Here is a 20,441-nt window from a genome sequence, read left to right as displayed (position 1 = left end):
AGAGTGGAGTCGGCCTTGCTGCGATCTCTTCGCTTCTCCTTCCAATGCGATGTGCAGCGAGTTCTTCGCTCTGAAAACACCAGTCAGGGGAATTCCTCAGAGACGCTGTAGTCCATGCTTGGCCTCCTGGTCTTCTGTATGCTTATCCTTCTGTACCTCTTATCCCGAGGTTTTCACAGAAAGCTTGCCGACCGGGGAGCGAAGTGATCCTCATTCCCCCATTTTGGCCTCGCCAGGTATGGTTTCCCTTCCTTTAGTCTCATCTTCTGGCTCCACCTTGGATCCCATTCAGGATCTCCTTTCACACCCCTCTAGGGTCCCTCATCTCTGTCTGGACAGTTTGAAGCTCACGGCTTGGCTGCTCCAGTTCCCTTAATTGCTAGAACTCCTGGATTATCTTCCTCAGTCAGATCTATTCTGGTGGCAGCTCATAAGTCATTAACCAGGAAGGTTTATCGTAGCAAATGGAAAGATTTTTCCTTTCGGGCTTCTCAAAGGAGTTTAGACCCCTTCACATCTCCGGTTTCAACTATTCTGGATTTTCTGGCAAATATTTTTCAACAAGCAAGGTTCAATTAGCTGCTGTTTCTCATTTTAATGTGGACGGAGAATTCTGCTTCTTTAGCCTCTTCCAGATTGTGTAAAGCTTTTATTAAAGGTACCATCCTCTTACGTCCTCCATTCAAAGATCCCATTCCTCCATGGGACCTTACTATGATTCTTCAAGCATTGGTCGCTCTGCCATTTGAACCTGCAGCAAGCACAGGTCTTAAGTTTTTGTCTTGGAAAACAGCGTTTCTAGTGGCTGTCACCTCTGCTAAGAGGGTTTCAGAACTGCAAGCATTGTCTGTTAAAGTTCCATACGTGATCTTCCATAAGGACAGGGTTTCCCTTCGCACCAATCCTTCCTTTCTCCCAAAAGTAGCATCACAGGTTAACATCAATCAAACCATCAATTTAGCTGTTTTCTTCCCAAATTTTGCTAACAAATGGAATACAGGCTACACTTGTTCGATGTTCATAGTCAGTTACGATTCTGTTTACACAGGACTAGAACCTTTTGCAAATCTGATCAATTGTTTGTGTCCTTTTCTAAACCCTTTTTGGGTAAAGCGATCTCCGTTACCATTGCTAGGTGGATCTCCTTGTGTGTCCTTCAGATCTACAAGGATAAAGGTTTGTCTCCTCCGGGTCAGGTGAAAGCTCACTCGACTAGGTCCATGGCTACTTCTGCGGACTTTTGGTCGAGAGTCTCAATAGATGATATTTTTTCTGCAACTACTTGGTCCTCATCTCATACCTTTATTTCTCACTATAAATTGGATTTGATTTCTCGAAGGAGAGCATCTTTTGGTTCTGCGGTGCTCCGGAATATCCTTCCATGAGGGCCACCCAGGTATTTAGTAGCTGGGGTCTCTGTCCCACAGGTTAAAAATCAAATGAAGTAAACTACTTCAGATAAAGAAGTTATGTACTCACCATAACGTTCCATCTGAGTAGTTTTACTTCATTTGTCTTCAGCTGTCCTTCCCTCCTTCCCCCTGGCCTTACCATATGGACAACCTTTTTGGCTGGTTTTAGGTGTGTAAGGTGTTTTTTGAGGTCTGTTTCTCAGTGTAAGTTGCAGCAAACTCGATCTGGGGGTTGGAAGGTAGTGGTGGTGTATTATGGGTAAGGTGAGGAGCTCGGAGCAGATGCTAGTGAAATTGCCGGCTCGGATCTGATACGGGTCCGGTACCCACAGGTTGAAGACAAATGAAGTAGAACTACTTAGATGGAACGTTATAGTGAGCACATAACTTCTTTTTTCAGCTTGTTCTGCATATGTACTGTCCCTGTGTAATGTGCCCTTTTGTGAGAGCCGGGTAGCACCTTAACTATGAGGTAGTGATATAGCTACAATGGGCAAGGTAATGTTCTCCATCTTGTTACTTGCAGATACATACACTTCCCCGTGCAAGCCCTGTCAGTAGTCATTCAAGTTATCATTTAACTGCCTTTTGCGTTCATACATTGCTTCTCCTGAAAGAAAAATACTTATTCTGTGCAGACTTCCAATATTTTAGTGAAAAAAGTGAAGACATAATGTCTCCTGTAATACATTTCACAGGTACATGTTACCCTTCATTCGGCACTGATCATGTAGTTGCCCTACGTTTTCACATACCGTCTCTTATCCCTACCCCACAAAAATAGGCTTGTTTTCTATACACCTGTGATATTTGGTCATGAAAGTGAAAATTTATGGACGTGTGTAGCCACAAATAACATATTTTGTATTTTTGCTGTCATGCATAACATATTTTGTATTTTTGCTGTCATGCACATATTTTTTGCCACCAGAATAAGCTACTGTCAGTGGTTGTTTCAGATATGACGCGTCTGCCCTTTATCATACATATAGCTTGACTTTAAAAAAAAAAAAAACTAGCTACTACTTGTGCAAATGTCTGATGTTAGAGTCTAAAGAATGTGAAAGACATAGTGCCTGTTTTAATCATAGAACTTCTTTTTGGTTTTATGCACAAACTTGTCCACCTTTTGAGAAAAAAAGAAAAAAACTCTTGATAAATTATCACAAAGAAAGTAAAACATAATTGCCACAGTAAAGCATTACAACTTTCATTCATAATCCTCCTGCCCTCATTGTCGTAATGATGTAAAATCTCAGTAATAAATGATTAGATCACTGTTGTGGTTAATGTTTACTGTTAACTACTGCCTATCAACAAAGATGATGTCCTGCCAGTATTTGAAATTGTAAATATATTTGCAAAAGAAGGAAGCACTCTGAATTCTCCTTGGTGTACTGTGCACTTTCACTCTGCAGAGTGGTCTCACTTGGCTCAGACCCTACAGGGTACAGCTTCTGGTGCTCCTAATGAGCATCACCCATGTGATGAGCTAGTATCACATCATTTCCCTTAGGATGAGTGAGCCAAAAAAGACAGCCACTCATATCCTGTACCACCAACTCCTACAGGTGCCTGATGTACTGTTTGAACTGGCAACTCTGTGCAGCTAGAGTAAGATTTTTAGAGGAAAGATTTAGGGAACCAAATTAATGAAGTCTAGGTAAGGAAAGCTCAAGTTGGCCTTGGGTGGTGGAAGAGCGCATTTATTATTACTTCCTGAGACATAGTGTTGTGCTGACAACTGGGTGATGCATGTAAAGTTTGTTTGCTAATTGTCTTTACTTTTTTTTTATTATTATAAAGAATATCTGATGACAGCCTTAGAGCAGTCAGAATGTGTGCCTGTGGTGAGAGAACTCATTTAACAAAGCTGTAGCTAGTCTTCCCCTTATAAAACTGTTAATCATATGACAAGAAATGACATCATATCAAAGGAAAAATTAAATCCACTAAATAAATAAACAATAAAAAACTTGATAAATGTATCCTGTACTTATTTATACATTAAAAAACATTTTAGATTAATAGTTTCATTCAAACCTGGTGCTTGATCGGCAATCTTCTCTCCGTCCAGCTGGTGAATTTGGGAATCATACTCTCTATGCTTCTTCTCCCATTATACCAACCTCAAGAAAAAAAATCTTAACACACTTGGAAACTTGCTATAATAACATACGTTTCGCTACTAACCTAACAACCAGGACTCACCACCCATATAAATCAAAAATCAACTTGGCTGGCTCGGCTTTCAAAACCAACTAAAAATCCTCAACTCACTCCTACTCACAACATATTACACCTACACACAACTGTCTCCCCTCTCATCTCTCCTCCTAATCCAATTATCTGAACTCGCCAGCTTCCTCCTCCTCTAGTAAACTTAAACAACAAAAAAAAAAAACAACACAGCAGGTTGTTCTCTTTTCACCTACACTAACACAAAATGTTAATCTCTTCTTCTTTGAGACATAATTGACTACCTTCTCTGCCTCAATTCAAAAACAAAAAAAAATTAAACTGTACTACCTAAATCAAAAGTACACTGTGCTAACTCAGACTAGAGCTTTTTTCATTCTTTACAACTCCTTCTCTCTCATTTCTTCTTATATCGGTCTCTCTTCTTTTTACAGTACTAATTTCAGTACGGTAATCTAAATATAAATTTCTATTAAAAATTAAACATACGTATTTTCTCGCGCTTTTCCTGAATCTATCTGCCTGAATGTATTTGTTATGATGTTTCTATTTTGTTACTTTTGTAATTTGTAATATTTTAATTTTGTGTACTTTTCCCGGAGTTTTGTTTTTCTTTGTAGCTCTGAAATTCAGCATTATATGAGAAATGCCCATGTACGCAACAAAAATAAAAATAAAAAAATAATAAAATAAAATAAAATAAATAAATAATCCTCAGGCAATGTAATAACCACCTCCACCTCTCTCAACTAACATAATACCCACAAATGAGGCGACCAATGCCAACCAAGGGCCAAAGGGGAAATGACAGCTCAAGGCTCAGGACTGGCAAGACCAGACAGGCAAGGACACACACCACACACCAACAGCCAGACATCACACAGAAGGGACCTCCAACAACACCAACACACCACAAACACATATACACACAAAGAAAAAATGGTAAAAAACAACAGATAACAGCAGGGCAAGCAAACACCACAGCCACCAAGAGGCTGCCAACCAACACACAAGACACAAAAGCAGCACAACAAAAAAGAACAACAGCATGTGCCAAGCCCATGACAAAAATACAACACAAGCACCACTCACCAATAGCAACAACCACCTGGACAGGCACTGTCGTCCATGCTCAGAACACACAGCACACACTCGGACAGGGTCACAGTACAACAGGACACAGTAACAAGTCCATGCTGGTAACACAAGAGGTCCCAGGGTCACCCCTATCCTCCACCATGAGTGGAGAGACCATTCCATGCTTCGATTATGTAGCCCAGGCAGGTGCCAGAGTGGATGACAAGAAAGATGTAGCTCAGGGCTCTCTGATGCCTGCCCAGGCAGACATGACCCTATTGCACAGGGCAATGTGTAGCTCTGAAAAGATGATCCCAGAGTGATGTAGAGATGTAAGAATGAGCTAATGACCTTGGCGCCTGGTGTCCAAGGGACAAAGTATCAGTGTCTGTCTGGCAGATTGATATTGACTAAGGCACCTACCACCTGTAGTGCCTGATCCAGGCTCCTGGGATTCAAACCCCACCTAGAAACAAATTCCAAGGAGAACTGAGGCCCCGCTGCTGCCTTACGGCCCTGGGAAACAAAAAAAGGCAATGCCTCGAGGTACAAAAAATGGATGACAGAGCAACAAACTAGCAATCAAAAAACTGCTCAAAAAAGGCCCTTCACCTGATGAAGAAGCACGATTGAAATGTAACTGAAACCTGGTTTCCACATAACTGAAGGAAGGTGAAACTGCTAGGGAGGCCCCTCGGTTCATAAATCCAGAAACCAAAACCGGACATATCCACAAAGGGGGTCCAGGTCGGGTAAAGGATATAAAACTTGGGTTGGTAATAAAGCACGAAGCCCACCCAGAATCAGGTGCTGTGCCCACACCTGGGAACTGCCCCACACAAAACTAAGGATTGAGCCACCCTCTCAAACTATTGCAATGCACACAGCCTTCCTTCCTCAACCAAATGAGGGTATAAATGTATCCCCTCACCCCATATTTGGGTGGAGTGTATACTCAAAACCTAACTGGGACAGGCATTCACACCTAACTTTCTAGTGAGAAAACTCCTGGGTTACATCTAGCCCAACAAAACATGGAGATAGTCAACTCACACGAGAGGAAAAGTCAGTCAAATCTCATTGATCATCTCCTAAAGATCCACGATCCCACAAACACCATCCAAATCAGAAACTATCCACAATGGAAAAGCAAACACTCCACACCACAAAGAAATCATACTAGTGTCAAAGACCACAAACAAGAACCTCTCTACCCACAACTTGTAGAAAATCAAGATAAAAATGGTAGAAGTAGCCAGAAACTCACCAAGGGCCATGACAAATCAGCTAGCCCAAAGCAAAACAAAGGAAGTGAAACCAAAGCCTGGAGGACCAGCCCCACAACTGCTGCCCCAAATAGGACAAAGCAATTAAGGGAAAGGCAAAACCATAAAAGACCCCAGCCAATTTAACAAATACAAATAAGATTAGAAAATTAATACATGATGACAAGCCACCAATAAGGAAGTCACCACTGAAGGATTCAAAAAAAAATAGTACAAGGAAAATCATAGAAGTAAATTTGATCAAGAAAAGTCAAACTGGAAACATTTTAGTAAAATCAACTACTTCCAATTTTATAACTAAATCCTGGGTGCCACATAAATCCAGGACAGTTCAGAGGACTTCAAACTGCTAATCACTGAACCAGACCCATAACTGCCTCAAATGTACCATAATCCTCCCAAACATACCCCCTCTCAGTGAAACCTGCTAGATAACTACAAAAGACAGCATCAATCCCACCCCTCTCAAATCGCAGGTAAAAGCTGACTACTCTATCCCTAAAACACTCGCATCCAGCCGAGGATGAATATCTCTGCGTGCTACGACCTGCACAAAAAAAACGTCTCACAGACCGCAGGTGTAACTCCAAAGTTACAGGGCCTGCGCCCCGGATGTGGCGCATTACCGCACATAAGTCACTCCTGTAAGCTCTGCAGGCTCCCAGAGGAACTCATCCCAAGCCCCGTCACACTCAGATCTAGTCTGCAACACTACAGCTGATCAAAGGGAAGCTCATAAACATCCCCATAAGTCGAACGCTTACATTAGTCCATAAAGGCTTGGAACCTTCAAGGCGGGAAGATGTCCACTTTGGACCTTGGCTTTTTTCTGATAACAGGACCCAGGCCAGCTTTGTGTTGCAAAGTCCCAGCAGCCTAACATGAGAAAAGGGCCTTGATGGACACAAGCCGTCTTCGTTTATCCCCACAGGGTTTACAGCAAACCTAAACCCATAACTGCAAGCCGGTTCAGACAACCCACCCACAGAACTAACAGGGTTAAACTTGTTGTTAACAGAAAACTTACCAAGCCGGGTTGTAAAACCCACATCAGAGGCTGGACTGGCTTCGGTTAGGGGTGTCTACTTCTGGTAAGAGGGTGCCAGAGCTGGCGCTCACTATTGACAAAAAGGGGAGTCTCAGAGCAAACTGGGCGGGGCCCAGGAAAGTGGCCAACAGGCAAGCCAAGGCAGACATAGGAGGTAATTGGATGGCGACTGCATAGAAACCTGGCGCTAGGGCCTGGCCCAAAAATGTATAGCACAAAGAACCCGGAAAGCCATACTGACGCTTAGCTACCAAAAGTGGCAAGCCACCCTCTGGCCTCAAAATTGGCCAAAAACCCTTACACATAAGGTACAATGGGACCAGCTTGACACTCACATTGCTATCTGACACTCAAAGACCTAAAGTGGTTACCAAAAGACAGGTGACCAGGGATTCACCATTAGAGATGATTCTTTCCCATTGTATTAGTACTGTTGTTCCAAAGTTCCTTGACTAGTCACTGACCAGATCCCTGATGGTGTCACATGTCAATCTATGACATGAGAGAATCCAAAAGTCACTGGTAAACCCAATGACTCAGTAAAATGAGTAAATATTAAGCCGGATCACATCTCAATCTGCATATTCAGAATTCACCCCCAGAGAAAGGATCCAAAAGGAATAAAACATACCCAAAATTGCATATACATTGCTGGGATGAAGCTCCAGATCAAAAGATGGGTCCCACCCGGCCTACTAGAATGACATGTGCCTGACATAAAAATCCGTCCAAACCGGCCCACGGATATGCTTCTCCTTCAAAAATAAGAATCCACATAAATAGGAGATGCTGGAGGAGGGCTATAAAACAGCACTCCATGTAGAAGGAATCTAGACGCTCGTGGAGGAGATGAGACTCAGAGACTGTCATCTAAGGGAGATCCCGGGACATTCGACAACAGCCAGGCTGGCTTTCATAAAATCTCAACTAAGGGACTGGTAGATGGAAGGTTCACCCAAACATGAACCAAGGTAGATTTGCCAAAAAGCCTCTTTGCATTCTAATTTGTTGTTATAATCCCCACCAAAACATATGTTGTCTACCTTATCCAAGACAAAAAACTGAAATTTCTTGAAATCATTACAATTAACAGCATGTCTAGCTAGAGAATTAGATAAATCCTTCTTTTTAATTGGCATCTGATGTTCGTAGATCCTACGTTTCAAACATCTGAATGGTTTCTGAGTAAGTTCACGTAAAGTGGATGAAAGCGCTAAACAAGTGTCCGTATCCTGCATCATTTGGAGAGCTGCTTTTGTTTTGTGGTTTCAAGTTCCAAGTGATTATACTGTTTTTTCAAAGTTCTTAAAGCTGTAGCTAGCACATAGTATATAAAACTTGTTGATTTGCTGAAACTGAGCGCCTTGTGGTTTAATGTTGAAAAAAATGTAGCGCTATTGTTTTAGTTCTGAAATCTTTGTTAATCTGGTTGGTGTTTTTGTACAGACTGCTAATTTGTTGTCTATTTTTAGGTCTGTGTTTATGGTCTGGTGCTCAGTATGAGTTTTGAATTCATGGGATTAATGTTTGTACTAATTTAATAAAGATGGTGGTAGACTTTAAAATCATTATCACATAGAAGTAATATGTGTTAAAGGGTATAGGGAAAGGTTCTTCTCCACACCGCATATTTGCTGAATTAAAAGGGTGCTTGCTTCACAATTCAGATATTAGCCTCATTCTTGTTTATTAAAAGTTTTGTTGGGGGCTGCAGTAGTTTAAAGGAATGCTACTTGAAAGGGATTTCCTTCCAGTGTTTTCCTTCATTTTAGTGAAACTGGTAATGCTCAAGTCTCAGCCTTCATGTTTACAAAGGTTTCTCTTTTGATCTTATTTAAAGGTGCATATCCAGACTATTGGAATCCTAGTTTCAGAAAAGTCTGAACTACAGACTGCACTCTCCCATATACAGCAAGTTGTTCGCCAGAAAACAGGTAAAGTGCATGTTCTTGTGAACTCTGGATGCATGCCTTTAGTGACTTGAGAATCTCCGTGCTTTTACTGAGTGGTACAGTGTTATATCAAAAGAGTTTTGTTTTTATTAAAAGAGCAAACTAAAATTCTAATTAGGTGTAGTTCACACCTGCAGTTAATGTAATGTTTTGAAGAAATTTTCCTCTTTTTGTATAGAACTTTTTTAACCAAATAGACTGAGAAAGTAAATATTTTGTAACTATATTGATTCATTTTTCCTCCTCTTGTGGTGATCCTTACCAGCCTTGTACAGAGGTCTTAATGTACATTCAAGACTGGTGGAACAACCCTTTCAACTTTGTTGCAATGTGATATGAAAAAAGGTGCATTGGTTGGTTTTATAGCTGTTATTCCCTTGTCTTTAGAGTAAATAGTGTTGTTGCACTAAGCCTTTCTCTGTTGTGCCATTGTGTTATGCTACTTAGTATTACACCATAGAAATAATTAAGTGGATCATTATAATATAAATATCCATAACATTCAGATAGTTCTGCATTTTTTGTCACACTTGTACACATGGGTCACATGATACCCTGTACTGCATTTGTTTTATAATATGAAATTCAGTGGTGTATTCTTAAAACTAGAGATAACAGCTCTTCAAACACATGAATTTAGGCTAGAAATGGAATATTGCATCTTGAGAACTGAAGCTTTGAATAAGGTGACAGTGGTCTAATATAATATAAAAATATCAAGTAAGAGTCAGTGGATGTAATGCAGCTTTTTCATTTTCATCTGGAATTTGGAGTAATGCAATTCCTGTTGTGGTGAAAACAGAACTTTCAAAATTCAGTACCACTCGCTTTCAGTTTCTCAGCTTTCCCGGTGTGCAACTATAATAAAGTATGTGATGTGATGACTTGTTTTTATGGGCAGAAGCTTTCTCATGTCAGCATCTATCCTGTGGCAAAGTAATTACATTTTTAATTTATGCCCGTCAGAAATGCAATACTAAAAGAATACAAGGCCTTAACAATATGTCCTACATGGACTGACTTAAAGGCCTGTCACTGTACTTGGTGTCTTACAGACTGTTTACAGGTTTCTTATGTTTGCCGTAAAAGGCATCCTGCAACCCAGTACTGATAGACTTGCTGCACAGCAGCAATTCAGATGGCATCACAAAATATACTAAGTCTGGGGATCTGTACCTCTTTTGCAATATCAGCATAATAGTTTGGTAGGGGCAGCTATAGCTCGCAGAGGATACCGCTACTCTGGAACACACTCCCCATCCACATAAAACAAAGCTCATCCCCATCTATTTTCAAGAGCAGTTTGGATCTGTGAATGGGTAATTTACTTCAGGACTGCCATCTGTACTGCTAATGGACAGAGGCAGCTCTTAAATGCCATGTCCCACTCATAGCTCCCCTCAGATTGTTTATGGTATGATCCCAGTTATTCTCACCAAGGGTAATATAATTATCAACCATGGAATGGGTAAGGCCAGTCTTGACACTAAATGGGATAGGTTAATTCCAGGCACCAAAAAGGGAAGTTTGCTAAGCTTAAAATGACCTTTAAGGGCAGCTAGCCTAGTACTTGACTAAGAACCTTTAATGTCCTTGTGATGTTCTTTTTTTTATTGCATTGTATTTTCCACAAAAAAAAAAAAAAACATAGAAATGAGTCATTTTAACAAATGCCAAATCACAGAAAGGAACATCTGCTAAAAGTGCTATCTAATGAATAAACATTTCCTTATGTATTGCCTTTAGCAGACTATTACTATGACTTTACCCCCCCATGTTTTTGTGCTCATACTTAGCATATTTGTCAAGTACTTCTGCACCCAAATCTGTGTCATTTTGCTAGCTTCATGATTTGATTACAAAAAGTGGTGTCTGAGTTGCATGCACCATGCATGCCAAAAACAAGCTTGTTTTGGGAAGGTCACCAAAGCAATGGATGAGGGCAAAGTCGTTCACACTACCTACCTTGACCTGGCCAAGGTATTTGACAATTTGACACAATACCCCACTCGGGCATTGTTGACAAACTCAGGAGGTTCCGGTACAAACCCATATGTCACCCTGTGGATAGCCAACTGGTTCAAAGACAGGACCCAGAAAGTTAGACTTGGGGAGTCCATCTCTACAATGAGGCCAGTCACAAGTGGAGTCCCTCCGGGATCAGTCCTTGGACCGCTCCTTTTTGGCATTTACTTCTCAGAAGCCAAGGCCAATGTCATTGGTTTCTGGTTGACTAAATTTGCAGATGCTGCAAATTAGGAGCTGTCATTGAATCTCACACTGACTCACATGTTCTCCAGGAGGGGCTGACACAGGCAAACAACTGGTGTCAGAGTCATGGACTAAAACTAAATGCCAAGAAATGTATGATAATATCCTTTGGGAAGTCATCCATCCCTGGTAACTGTCATATTGGCAACACACCCCTTAGGGTTGACCCAGTAGTCAGGGACTTAGGGACACACACAGATAGTAATCTAGCCTTTGATCATCATGTGCTTACAGTGGAGAGGAAATCATTCTATGTTGCACAATGTATAAACAAGGGTATGGCATCTTAGTCCAAGGAAGTTATTGTTCCACTGTATTCGGCATTTGTCAGACCTGTCATTGAGTACAATGTCCCCTTTGGTATGTACCTAACCAAGCATATCCAACAGTTGGAACATCCACAGAGGTTCCTCACTAAGAGTACAGGGAGTAAGTAAAATGCCCTATGCAGACTGCTTGAAGGCCCTATCCTTGTATTCTGTCTCCTACAGGCTTTTGAGGGGTGGTCTATGCCTGCCATACAGGGCATTGTCAGACCCCACTCTGATGGACCTCCTGCATATCCACAAAACAAGCAGCAGCAGAGTAACCCATTCTAAAGACTTAAACCTTGCTTGTGATGCAAGTAGGACCTTCTGTAGAGATGGGTGTGTGTCCCAGAGACTACCCAGTCTGTGGATCAGGCTCCCCATCCATGTGAAACAGAGTTCCTCCCTAACCCAATTCAAGTGCAACTTGGACAATTGGATGGGAAACTGGAATTTCATCCGTGGTTTGGCACCTATGTCTCTAATGGAAGCAGGTAACTGTAAATGGTTTATCTCCCACTTGTCAAGGGTATCAGAACTTGTCAGAGATTTGGGATACATGGCTAGGCTTAAAAAGACCCTTGTGGTCATTATCCTAGTAAACACCTATAAACCTATAATTGTTAAATTTTAAAGTGTAAACACCTAGATTGGCCTGCATTCTGTGACATAGGAACACACAGTATAGGGTAGATAGTTCTGCACTTTCTGAATGTTGGAGAAACCTTTGTATGTGACCTTCAAACCCAGTAAGGAAACTATGTTGATAGGGTTGGTTGGTAACAAAGTACAAGATGAAAAACTAAAATCTAAGGTTAATCTGTTTTGATCATACAGACCACTGCCTTGCTGTTATTTATAACAGATGTGAATTAGCTGCAGACATATTCCCTTCTGTCATGTCTGATTTCAGAGCTTTGAATGTCCCAGGCAGGTTGTTCTCCAGTCAACAGCAACAGTAGTAGGATGCAAAGCAAGCCACTGCAGTCTTCATTTCTGTTTGCTACTATGTCACTATTCAGTAGTTGGTCCATTGGTCTCAATTAGACAAATTCCAGAATGATAAATGCACTTTTTTTGGAAGTTTTTTTTTCTTTTTGCATTTGTATGTTGTTGGCTGTTTTATTACTGGGTTTGAGCTTTGTTGCTTCTTTTGTGTGTCTCCTTGTGATTGTCAGAGGTGAATGGCATCCCTGGAATCAGCAAGTGCATTTTGGTTGATAAATCCCACTAAAGCATTCCCACTTAAGGGCCTGTTCTCTGAGGCAGTTTCACCCTGTCTTGCTTGTGAAGAGTATAATTATTTTAAGAAAAAAAATCCTTGAGTTAGGGCTAAAAGTTTAAAGGCCTTTCTGGAACCCCAGAAGCTGCTCACTTTAAACTAGTGGATGCCTGCCCTTTTAGCTTTTTCAACAGGAATTTTCTCTCAGTAGGGGATCTTAAAGTACTAATAAATAAAATTAAATAAAACAAAATAAAATAAATACATTAAAACAGTTTAAAAACAAAGAAGCTAAGGAAGTTAATTTCAGTGCATTTAGTAAGAGTGCACAAGGATATGGAGAACCTGTCATCCTGCAGAGTCATGAGGGTAGTCGCTTAGAGGATGGGTTGTTTAGTTTGTAGGTAAGTACTAGGCAATCAGTCTGCAGACCATTATAAGTCTAGCCAATAACCAGTGACCAGAACAAAACCCTACACCGTGTGATTTCAAGTGAAGACCTAAGCCAGCCCTCCCTAAAACTTTATTCTGACCCCTATATTCAAACTGTCCCTAATGTGAATTCAAACCCTGCAGTGTTTGTGCTGTTCTTCAGAGGTTACAGCTGCATCACAGTATGATGCTAGTCAGGAGATATGGCCTGTGGTATATGCTGGCAAAGGGTGGATAAGGAAAGGCAGGTCATCTTCAGACATCCCATTGTCTTTTGCTTAGCGACCTGCTATTAGTCGGCATCCAGTGGTTTATTTTTTAATTTAATTAGAATTACAAGTCTCCAGACTCTGAAACCCTACCTGCTTTGGAATGGACTTTCATCTCTAGAATGTCAGTCCCCAGATGCCGCCCCATCTTACTCTACATGCAAGAGATTTGCATAAGAATGCATGGCTGCCTGGCAGAGTAAACATCCATTTTTTAAATCTGGAATCTAGTACTTCAGGCAACTTATCGTCAGCTAAAAGGAAAAATAGCACCTTCACCAGATCTGTCATCTGATTTGGACAGCAATAAGAAAGGGATTAGAAGATCATCAGGTCCTCTTTAACGTAAAGTAGAAATCAGTGTCGGTACCTAGCACAAGCATAATACAGCCATGGATGAGGACATCGGCACTGGAGGCTTTCAACATGTTTCAGCCTAACACTAGTGTTCCTGCTGTCTCTGCATTCCTTCAATTCAAAATTCTTGGTTGGACAGTTGTAATGTGACTTCTGAATCATATGTAGAGCAACTGGAACCTACATTTGTTGAATGCCATTTCTAAAACATGTCCTAATTAATGTTTAGACCACACAGCCTTTGCTGCTAATTTCAAAGATGGTGGTGCATAAACCATAAAAAGAATCCATCTCCGTTGTCATCAGAAAGAGAGAATCAGATTTTTTATGGCCCAGATACTTTCCCAGTGTATGTTGGCTCTGACCATGATGACACTTCTTGACAAGTCAGTGGTTCTTTACCTAAGAATGTTATACTTAATGAAACTGTCAGTAGTATGGGAAGAATTTTTTAATGGGTCCATTAATGAATGAATTCTCCTTTCTTAAGAACATATGCGTTGAAATGCACATTATCAGTATCCATGATAAAGGATTTCTCATAATTTCAGAACTTTTGAAGGTGTTTTTAACCAAGGTACATAGGTTCCTGCATGTACATCTGTAGATGCAGTGTTTGAGTACCCAAATGACAGGTCAGACTTTTATAGGTTCATAGGTGCATACTAAGCTATCTGCCCTTGCAGGACATGTTAAGCCTAGCCAGTTTTCCTTTTTTTGTGTTTTGTGTTCAGATTAACCTGTTTCTTTAAGGTGCTTGAATTAATCTATCCCATTTGGTGTTAGACTGGCCTTGCACATCCCATGGTTGATAATTTTATGAGAATAACTGGGATCATACCATATATAATTTGAGGGATCCATGCATGGGATAAAGCATTTAGGAGCTACCTCTGTCCACTAGTAGTACAGGGGGCAGCCTTGGGTAAATTTTCTGTTTCCCATCAATAGATCCAATTTGCTGCTGAACATGGATAGGGATGAACTTTGTTTTATGTGGATGGGGGGATGTCTTCCAAACTGTTCTCTTGATTTAGCAGAACAGGTTTGGATCCATAGGGGCTAAGTATTTTTGATGCCATTTGACTGGTTGATGTGCAGTAAATTCATCAGTATTTGGTCAGAGGATGCCTTGTATACCAGTCACAGGTCACCTCTTAGCAGTCTGTAAGATACCAAGTATAGTGACAAGGCTTTGTATTGGTTCATGTAGGACATGTTTAGGCCTTTATATATTTTCAGTAATGTATCTTTTATAACAATAAAAATCTTTATTAAATTGTCACTTGTGACTTAGGCAGTCATACATTTATATAAGTGAAAACAAACTATATTGACATAGTCTTAGCTGCAAGTATTTTACATCACAGACAGTATTGACAATATTTTAGTTGCAGACCTTGTACATCACTTATAATCTACCTAGTCATTGTTAGTCATATACTACAGAACTCATTCAGATCATGCCTTCTTTTAAACCTCATTGTTCCTCTGTATGTATTGTTCCCACAGTTCCCATTTTTTCCTATGTAATTTGCTACTATCCTTTTCTAACGATACCAGTTCTAGTTTTATCTCTGTTACTGTGTTCACTGCTGTTAATTTAGACACGGATTCTAGTACAGTAATTTAGACTTTAGTTTCTGTTTTCTAGTAATTGCTTTTTTGGCAACCACCATAATTAGACTCTGCAAGCCCTTACTATGTCTAGGCAATTCCGATTCAGTAACATAGCTAAGAAAAATAATTTCCCTAGTTATACCAATTTGCTGTGCCAGCATCTTTGACAGAGTAGTCTGCAGGGAATCTTTAACATCTGTCATCTCATTGCACTCCCAGAATATGTGTTCCTAATTACCTCTTTCTTCCCCATCGCACCTCCATCCTTTGCTGTCTACTTAAGGAAACACTCTGTGGAGTCTACTTGGGGTATAACAGTATCTATGTAAACATTTCCAAGCAAAATCCTAAATCTTCTAGATTTTGTTGATGTTTGGGAGCCAGATATATCTCTCCCCATTGTATCTTTGTGAATTGCTTGCCCAATCTCTCTTCCCAATCCTTTCTAACTTCTCACTGATTCTTATAGTTATCATGCAATATTTTGTATGCTGTACTAATTATTCCTTTTTTCAGTAGCTTCTGTTCTACGTTTTATTAAAAACTCTGCCAGTGCTGGTCTTCCATTTAGGTCTCCCTATTTCTTTATCTTTGCCTTCCATTTCAAGGATTGATATTAGAGTATAGGCAATCTGTAACCTGCACTAAATCTTATCTTCCTATTCTGTTACCTTTCCCCCTCTAATTATTTGCTCCCATTACTTTGGTTCCTTTGCCAGTTTTCTCCAATAAATTCCAGCCCTCTCTTGGCTAGTGTCTGTATCCCTAGTTGCAGTCATCCCTATTGTCAGAATCTCCTGTCTCCATTCCCATGTTGGCTTATTTCTTAGAATACTTTCTGCTATTTTCTGAATGTAATATATTTATTTTATTTATTTTATTTATTTTACATTTGTTAACCGGGCTAGTCTAGCTGGATACATATCCTTTTTCAGTAGAGGCCCGAGGAGAAAAGCTCCAACATAGTAGTTAATACAATATAAAGATACAAGTAAAAACAGTAAGAAAATAATGTACATTTTCCAAAATACACGATGATTGAGAAATTTTTTACATAGTTGTTGAAAAGACAGCAGAGCAATCAGAAGGTTATATATAGCTGAGGTATCTTATAAGCAAATGGTAAATAGAGCATTTCAAGAAGAATAAACATGTTTGCCATTGTTGATAGATTTAGACATTTGGAAGGGGTTGAGAATATATGTTTAGTCAGGTTCACGACATGGGCATAGCCATTGTTTTTTGAGATATTCTTTTAGGTTGTTTTTGAACTGATGGTGTGAGGTTGTACTTCTAAGGTAGTTTGGCAGGGAGTTCCATGGTTTGCCAATGGAGTTGGCAAAGAGGGCATCACCACCTGAGTTCTTGGCAGTGATGAGATCTGGGTGCTGTTGGATGATCGAGGCTATTTGGGAGGTTAGTATCGGGGTCAAAATGCTAGATAGTGAGGGAGTTCTATCCGGTTGGTTGATTAGTTTGCAGGCTTCAGTGAGTTGGTTAAGTTTGAGAAGATTTGGGAGTTCCAACCAGCCAAGTTTCCTCAGGTTGAGACAATGGTGGAGTGCGATAGGGATCCAGTAAATAATCTAGCAAATTGTAGGTAGAGAGTAGAGAAGTTCACGCTTTTTTTGTTTGTTGAAGAAAGAAAAGACTGGGGGGGAGGAGGGTGGAGAGTTAATTTGGCAGTTGGGGTTAGATAGTTTTTATTCTGTACATGGATCCTAGTTTTTGTTAAGTGATTTTACAGTTTGTGTAATGTGAATGTCAAGTTTGAGTTTATGATCTATAGTTACACCTAGTAGTTTGGTACTGGCGACAGGGGTTATGATAGTCCCATTGTTGGATTTAACATGGAAGGTTGTATTGTCGCTACTTTTGTGAGTTCTGTTCCAAGTAAGTAAAAACGCTGGGAAAATAGTAGTAGTTTGGTTTTAGTTGGATTAAGTAGGAGTTTCAGATCGGTGAACCGTTTTTCTACTAGAGAAAAACAGTGTTGAGTGGTAGTTTGGAGATTTAGGAGAGAGACATCAGAGCAGATCAAGGTGGAATCATCGGCGTATTGGATGCAGGTGGATTTAGGGATGACTGAGTGTAGGTCAGTTATGAAGATGGTTTAAAAAAAAAAAAAAAAAAAAAAAAAAAAAAAGGTTGGGCCAGCACGTACGGTTCACTCAACCACAACTTTATTTTAAAGCAGGTTCCTGTAAATAATTATAGGAACCCAAAATTGTAAAGCATACCGGTTTCGGCCATGTCATGGCCTTTGTCAATGCTGTAAATTCAATACAAGTCAGAAAAAACCCCCCCCTGAGCAACAAAAATATATAGTACACATTTAAAGTGGTATATATCCTTATCAAATGCATAAGACATAAAACAATATATTGGAAAAAGACAACTTTAAGTGGCGAATTATTAAGGGGTTGTTATCCTTGTGGTCATTGTACTGCTTGCCAACATTTGCAGCAAACAAAAGAATTTTCTAGTAAAAATAAAAAATTAATTTTTTTTTTTTGAGATAGTTTTTTTTTTGCAGTACAGACTGGGTTGTGTATTTGGCAACCTGTAGCTGTTCTGCATTTTATGTTGGACAAACGTCGATACCAGTCAAATTTAGAATAGGGGAACATCTAAGCGCAATAAAGAATAAACGTGTTGCCAAATGCCTTATTTAAACATACTTGGAACATGCCTCAGCAATTTTCCGGTTTGTTGTTATAGACAGGATAACCCTTCACAGGGTTTTTAAGCGGATGGCATCAAAAACTCAATCAAATGGAAAATAGGTGGATAATCCAATTAATAGACTATTTCATAATTCATGTATATATATATGATGATTTAGGGATGTTGGTTCATGTACCATTACATGGAATATATATATACAATTTCTATGTTTTATTGATTTTGTGTATATATTATATATTATTTGGAGAATGAATATTTATGATTAACATAAATTTTGTAGGTTTATTACCATACAATTATATGGGAACTAAGATTTTTTTCTAATAATTTTTTTTATGCCACAATTTTGTTATGGGTACATTCCTTGCCTACAATTTTTTATTTTTGAGGATATAACATATAACATATGTATGTTTATTGTGAATTATGATGAATCAATATAATTATGGGGGGGAAATGTTCCAATTTATTGTTTATATGTTTTATTGTTTGATAAGGATATAGGATATATACCCACTTTAAATGTGTACTATATATTGGTTGTGGTTTAGGGCTGGGTTTCTGATTTGTATTGAATTTACAGCATTGACAAAGGCCATGATGCCGCTTAAATTTTTTGTTTTACAATTTTGGGTTCTTGGGTATTATTAAACCCCGTTTAAAGTAAAAAGTGTCTTGTGTTTGAACTGTTTTTTTTTGCATTTTCTTTTTTTTTTTTTTTTTTTTTAAACTGTTGATTGGTTGTTGAGTCATTGGATGCATGCTGTATGGAAGTGTTTGGAATTTTGGAGAAGATGGAAAGGCGAAGATGACCCAGAATTGGGCCTTGAAGGCCTGTTGCCGGTATTGAGTAGTATTTTGATGTTTTGCCAATCGACAGCTTGGCCCTGTTTGGTGTTAGTGTTGAGGTGGGCAGGTTACCAGGTTGGTGTGCTAGTGCTGATGTGTGAAGGTTGTTTTGGTGAAGTTTTCGATTGGTCCATACAGGATTAGCTTGGTATACAGAAAATTGAAAGAGGAGGGAGGATATTAGTTTGTTATTACTGGTGAATGGTCGGGGAGGGATAGAAAGTTAAGGGCTGTACTGTGGTGGGGTTTGTGGGCTGCAAAGTGTACAGAAGAGTTGGATGTGAGATGATTTTGGCATGTTTTTATTGTGATTTGTGGTCTTATCTTATCATGATTTTTAGTTGGGGAGATGATAAGTTAGTGGTTTGAGTTTTGTTAAGAGTTTTGTGGTAGCAGATATGATAGAGGATGTCCCAGATGATGGGGATTTTGGGTTCATTTGATATAGAGGTATGAATTACATGAGCGGGATTGATGTAGAATTCCAGAATTAGGTGGTCTGCAATCTGCTTGGAGGTGGTGAGCTTTTAAGAGAATTAAGGTATGGGTAAAAGTTTTTTTTAAGGTGAGTTTGGAGTGAAAGGGTTGTAGGGGAAAGGGTAGGTGTTGTGGTGTGATGGGGTTGGGTAATTTGATTGGGTGGGGATTGGATTGGAGTGAAGTGAAGAAGGGGGAAAGAAACAGTGAAAGGAAGTTGCTACATGAGGCTCTCAATCTGTATCTAGGGCTTCGGGGTTGGGTTAGTAGGGTTGTTGCCACAGTTGTTAGGTAGGGGCAGGGGTTGTTTGGGGAATTTTTGGTAGTTGTTTTGGTGTTGGTCCTGGGTGGTGTTTGAGAAGTTGGGTTTTGTCTGTTTTTTAGTTGTTTTTTAGTTTGTTTTGTGTTTTGAAATTTGTTGTTTTCCATGTATCCCAGGCTTTAATTTTTCAGGCTTTAGTTTTGCCAGGCTTTTAATTTGGACAACCCTTTGTTGTTGTTCTACTTAAAGGTCTTCATCCAAAATCCCAGTCTATCTTTGTTTCTTAAGCTTCCCCCCGTTTCATCCACATCCTTTTCCACTTTGATATATAGGTTTCTGCTTGTTCCTTGTATAGGAGCCTTAATTGTGTAGCTGTGATGTACCTCTTCAAATTGGGGAATCCCAGTCCGCCTTGTCCTATTGGAAAAATCCACTTATCCCACTTGACTCTTGCAATCTTTCCCTCGTGTCTTTATTGCTATCCACAACTTCTTCTCTAGTTGATAAAATATGCCTGACCTGTGTGCAAGACTAAAGAGACTATAAAAAATATTTTAACTGCTTGTACCTTACTACCCAAATCCATATAACAGAGCTTCCATTTTCTCAGTGTTTGTATTATCTTTGATTAGTCTCTTCCCACATATCCTTAGCTGCCACACCAGAATAATTAATCTATACTCCTAAATACTTCATTTTATCATGTCCCCAT

General features: G+C 39.7%; 1 protein-coding gene across 1 annotated transcript in view; it reads left to right on the top strand.

Annotated features, from left to right (window-relative positions):
• GOLGA2 (golgin A2) overlaps window positions 1-20,441 on the top strand; it is a 1,989,954-nt gene that overhangs the window by 541,882 nt on the left and 1,427,631 nt on the right. Inside the window, exon 11 of the mRNA XM_044058153.1 lies at window positions 8,863-8,956. Within this exon, the coding sequence (XP_043914088.1) occupies window positions 8,863-8,956 (94 nt within the window). The remainder of the gene's footprint in view (window positions 1-8,862; window positions 8,957-20,441) is intronic.

Source organism: Protopterus annectens, chromosome 16.part0, assembly GCF_019279795.1.
Source record: "Protopterus annectens isolate FY-2018-M chromosome 16.part0, PAN1.0, whole genome shotgun sequence".
NCBI classification, from domain to species: Eukaryota; Metazoa; Chordata; order Ceratodontiformes; family Protopteridae; genus Protopterus; species Protopterus annectens.
The sequence above is the reverse complement of the archived record's forward strand: the minus strand, read 5'-3'. Positions and strand labels throughout refer to the sequence as shown.